Source organism: Octodon degus, unplaced genomic scaffold (genome assembly GCF_000260255.1).
Source record: "Octodon degus isolate 3935 unplaced genomic scaffold, OctDeg1.0 scaffold00004, whole genome shotgun sequence".
In the NCBI taxonomy this organism is placed as follows: Eukaryota; Metazoa; Chordata; class Mammalia; order Rodentia; family Octodontidae; genus Octodon; species Octodon degus.
Genome location: NW_004524580.1, coordinates 22,836,015 through 22,841,314, shown reverse-complemented (window position 1 = coordinate 22,841,314; position 5,300 = coordinate 22,836,015). Strand labels below are relative to the sequence as shown.

The following is a 5,300-nucleotide window of genomic DNA, read 5'->3' as shown; positions in this document are numbered from 1 at the left end:
TATTTTTATTTATTACATTTATTTATTGTGTGTGTGGCCAGCTCAGCCCACCAGGGGGCGGGGCTGGCTGGCATGTGGTGCTGGAGGATCGAACCGAGGTCCCTGTGCTTTGCCAAGCTTGTTTCAAGTAGGTGCTTTAGACCACTGAGCCATTTCTCCAGCCCATTTATGTAATATCTTAAATCATGAACTAATTTTCTCTTTTTAAAAATCCCTACCAGTTTTAGATTCTTTTTTTAAAAATTTATTTATTTTTTACATTTATTTATTGTGTGTGTGTGTGTGTGTGTGTGTGGCCAGCTCAGCCCACCAGGGGGCAGGGCTGACTGGCATGTGGTGCTGGGGGATCGAACTGCGGTCCCTGTGCTTTGCTAAGCTTGTTCCAAGTAGGTGCTTTAGACCACTGAGCCATCTCTCCAGCCCCCAGTTTTAGATTCTAATGCAGTAACATATCAGCAAAGTGAACTGAAGAGCCTGTGCTGTAGTGCGTCTCCTGCACCTACCGCGACAGTGTTCTCACTTCTTTCTTGCGCTTTGCTGACATTCAGGCGCTCTTTACCATTCATTCATTTCTGGGGCTTTAGCTTTGTATGCAGGACACCACTGGACCTTTACTGAAGACTTTACTGAGGCAGTCTGGCCGTGAATGCTTTCTTACTAGTCTTGTTTCTTTTTGATCGTCCAAGTACCGTAGCTCTACATTCTTTATCAGAGCTGGGATGTTCTTAGAGCCTGTGTTTTCTGACTCCAGGCTAGACCCACAGTAGTCTCTCTTCTGTATACATTGTTATGATTTTGTAGAAATAAGCCTTTATTAGTTCAGTAACCTTAAAGCACCAAGTTAATAGAGGAATTACACAAAAAGTTTGAGAGAGTACTAATAAAATAGTAGAAATACGAAGTAAAACTTAGACTTACTGACACGGACAAAAGGAAGAGCAGGACACACCCTCTTCCTTCAGCATTATTGCTGATGGTGTTTATCTGTAATCATCTCAAGCAATGAATCATTGTATTTCTTCCAAGTTATATTACCTGTTACACTTAACATTTAGTGTCTGATCCAGGGTTTATGTTCATTTAGTTCATTAACAGATATTTATTGAAATCTTGTTCCTATAACATAGCTATAGACACATCCTAATTGGGTATATAGAACATACTAATAAAAATAATAAGTGCTAAGTGAATTATATTTAAGTGTTTTAAAGGATTTTCAAAAGGAGGTTGAGGGATTATTCTGTCAAACCTAATTAATACCAAGTCTTCTCTATCTGATGAGTCATGAAGTTGCCCAGGCTGAACTGGAACTTGCAGTCTTCCTGCCTCAGCCTCCCAGAGGGATCTACTTTGCATTTTAGGGCTGTAGCTAAAGATGTATCATTTCTTTAGAAGAAAGTGTAGATTGTGTCCTCTTCAAATTTTAATCTCAGGGATTAAAAGCTTGTAAGATATTTTTTAGGATGTAGTATGGTGTCCTGCAAGAGATAATTTCCCTGCAGTCTGTAACCTTTAAAGAGTGAAATGAAATAGCAGTATAGCTGGTAGCATCTTGAAGGCGGTAGAGTGTTTCCCTTGTTGGGCTGAGGTGCCTTCTCCTAAACTGAATGGCCTTCTGAAGCCTGAGGAACACGTGTCTGCGCTTTTTGATGGGCAGTTGTTTTTGCTGACCCATGTTCGTTAGAATCTTACTCATCAGTTTTGTCCCCTGTCCTCCTGGCATATACACTGCCTTGTCATTTTAGTGCTCACAGTTTCCTGCTGCAACAGAGGTCACTTGTGTTTCATCACAGTGTTATGCCCACACAGCCTCCAGGCTTCATGATCGGATGTGCCAGTTTGCGTAGCACAGTGCCTAGTGTCCAACCAGCCAGTAGAATGATTGAATAATTCTGTGAAAAGTGAATGATGGATTTATAATATATTTTGTTGAATTATGGTTTTTAGGATAAAACTTCAACAACAAATTGTGAATATTGAAAATGCAGAGAAAGAAAAAAATGAAAATTCTGATCTGAAACAGGTATGATTTTAGGTGACATTTTGTTTTTATTTTGTTAAATGCTTCTTTAATTCTGTGTTTTGTATAGTTTGAATTTTTCTTACCAGTGTTACAATAATCTCATCACCACAGTTGATAACATAGATGAGATTGATAGGTAAAGATGAAATGTTTCCACCTTACTGCTTTAATTTAGTAAGCCTCTTTTGCTAACTGCTGCTTTTATTAATATATTTATATGCTGTAGCCCATGCAAAGTTTTAAAAAGCATAGTTAAAGATAGTATTTGAGTTCAAGGCAAGCAAGAACTGATAGTGAGATTCTGTCTCAAAATAAAATAAAATTTTAAAAAACAATGTTTAGTATTCTAAATTTTAAAAATTGTTTACAAATATTAAGTTTGAAGGTTACTTGAATATTTGACTTGTAACTTTACATTTATCCAGAAGTATTTCTTGCTATGTCCCTTTATCTAAGAGTTATATTTAGAGAAAGAAATTTGTATGTTATTTAAAGTAAATTTGGGTTCTGGGAAAATTTATATAAGGTTGAACAAAATAGAGAAAAATGTTCTTTTCTGAATTCTATTTTCTTTTTTGTTGTTGTTGAAAATACATTTTCCCCTCTAGAGATGATGTAGAAGATTCCATTTTTAGGATGTGCAGTTGTGGTTCCTAAGCCTTAACCAGGAGAACATAATGTTTGATTTTCTGAGAAAAAAGTTACCTAGTATCCTTGGCATCCGATGACTATAGACAGGTGGTAGGCTCTTTGAACATTGCCTATTCAGGCAATTATAATACAGATTTAATATTTGCTGTTCCAGTTAAAATAAATGATATTTTTGCGTGAAGAAGTTAATTCTAAAGTAGAAATTTGAGACTTCTAATTTTATTTTACTTTGCTAACCATTGCTTTGTGGATGGACATACATGTAGTCCTGTTTTATTTGGCTTTGTCGCCATGAGAAAAATAGTAAGATTACTTATCCTTTATTTAATTTATTTTATAAAGAATCTTGGGGGCCAGGGAGATGGCCCAGTGGAATAAGCGCTTCCCTGGCAAGCGCAAGGGTCTGAGTTCAATTCCCAGTTCCACAAAAAAAAAAAAAAAAAAAGAAAAAAGAATCTTGTTACTTTTAGCCCTTAAATCTTACCACAGGTCCTTTGGATCCCTGGCTCTTGACTCTTTCTGCTCAGAAATGTCTCAGAATGTCTAAAAGAGTGAAAGAAAAATGAGGACTTTTGTTATTTATTAATTGATAAAAGTAGCCCATAGGAGAATTTGATGTAACTATCCTCAGTGAAGACTGTTTTTCTAGCCTGTTAATCTGCAGCTGCATAATTACCTACTTTTGATGAGAAAAAGTATTTCCAAATGAAGGAAAATTGGGATAAAGCCCTTGAGTGATTTCATGGGGTTTGATATATGAGTCCAGAGGCCAAGGAACCTCTAGCATACAGGAGATTTCTCAGAGCACCTTTCTTCTGACCAATAGCACTGGACATACGGGAGGCCCTTTATGTCAAGATGAGAGTGATCCTTCCTGTATTAGCACTCACTGCTTCCTGACTGCTCGGAAAGAGGCCTCTCAAGAGGGAGGGAGAACAGGTCTCTTCAGCGACTTTTCCAGCTAACTTGCTTTAGAATCAGTTCTTTTCAAAAGGATAGAATGATGGGAGACTCGCTGTAATTGTGGGATTCTCTTTTCTCATTTTCTTGCTTCCTGCCCAATAACCCCCTCTCCTTACACCAGTGCTGTGCTTTTTGGGAAAAGAAAAGAAGAGAAGAGTGACTGAGGCACTCATGGTTAGTGATGGTCTCTGGTTAAGAGTAAGAAACAACCATGCTTTTACTATTTATTATTTCATGTAAGGACGTCCTTAAGAGCATGGTGGCTGGGCGAGGCATTGGGCAGGGGAGAGCGTTTCTGTCGCTTCCATAACTTATTGCATCTACTTCGTGGCTGTACATTTCACTATTTTCATCTCCTTTTTTTTTTTTAGCAAATCAGTAGTCTGCAGATCCAGGTGACCTCACTGACCCGGTCTGAGAATGAGTTGCTGAATTCAAATCAAATGCTGAAGGAAATGGTGGAGAGATTAAAGCAAGAATGCCGTAATTTAAGAAGCCAAGCTGAAAAAGTACAACTAGAAGTTGAAAAGTAGAGTTTATGCCTCTTTTATGTATAATTTTTCTGTCTGTTATATAATGTGCAGTTGTTTTATAGATGAATCCAGCATTGTATGTATTTCTATTTAGTTACAAGTACATTTTGATAGTGTACAATGGTCTCAGGTAATGTACTTTCCATTTGTGTAAAATAAGCTTCATAGACTCAAATTGTTTCTTTTTAATTTAAACACATAGGAAAAAAGGCCTTTAAAATTCTGCCTGAGCAAATGATTCTGAAAATGCTCAAAGAGAAACTCTTCTTCACTGAGCAAACCCAAATGTTTCTTCTAAAATCTGTTCTGACTGCCAGAGAATGGAACAGAATGATTTGGCAGTGGGGTTGCTGGGTGTGTGTGTGTAACTTGTTCCCAGAGTTAGAACTAGTCTTTTGAATTTTACCTTTGAAAAGACTATCTGATTTGTTTTTGTTTGGGTTTTGGCTTTGAAATTTCTTAGTAGTTACAGGGTAGTACACTGGTAGGGAAGTTATTTTGGTTATATTCAAGATCTTATATTCTCTGGGAAATCCTGCATGCTAGAACAGGGCTGGGTTGTAGCTCAGTGGTGGGGTACTTACCTAGCACACAGCAGGCCTTTGGCTTGAGGCCAGCTTTGAAATTAGTCATGTCAATGAGGAGATGTAGGAGTTGTGCTGTTTTGTATTTCTTTATCTTTTAAACATGTCTAATTTATTTCAAACATTTTCACACTTGTTCTTAAGTTTTACCACACCTTCCCTTTTTTTTTAAATTTCATACTTTTAAGGCTTGTTCATGATTTTCATATAGTGGATTAAAGGAGGTAAGGAAGGTGTTTGTTTATGATGTTTAATGTTCCAGAGATTCTCATAGTGTATTCTGGTGCAAAACAATAGAAATTTGTGTCTTAGAATCTTTTAAGTGTTTTTTGGTGAACCTGATTCTAACTTCTAAAATAATTTATTGTTGGTTTCTTGATGTTTTTCATAGGCATGTATAGAATAAAATAATTTGGGCTAGAAGTTAGTAGAATGTAATTTTATTTGTTTATTTGTCTTTTGAGAGAGAGTGTTACCATGTAGTTCACAGTTCCAGGGATAACACAGCACGTGGGGATATACTGCCCTCCAGGCTTCTTTTTTTTT

The 5,300-nt window shown here is 36.9% G+C and overlaps 1 protein-coding gene across 1 annotated transcript in view; it reads left to right on the top strand.

Annotated features, from left to right (window-relative positions):
• The window catches only part of Cep83 (centrosomal protein 83), a 160,909-nt gene extending 156,390 nt beyond the window's left edge, over nt 1-4,519 (top strand). Inside the window, exons 10-12 of the mRNA XM_023718047.1 lie at nt 1,948-2,023; nt 4,009-4,166; nt 4,373-4,519. Of these exons, the coding sequence (XP_023573815.1) occupies nt 1,948-2,023; nt 4,009-4,166; nt 4,373-4,388 (250 nt within the window). The 3' untranslated portion in view covers nt 4,389-4,519. The remainder of the gene's footprint in view (nt 1-1,947; nt 2,024-4,008; nt 4,167-4,372) is intronic.
• Nucleotides 4,520-5,300: the final 781 nt, after the last annotated feature.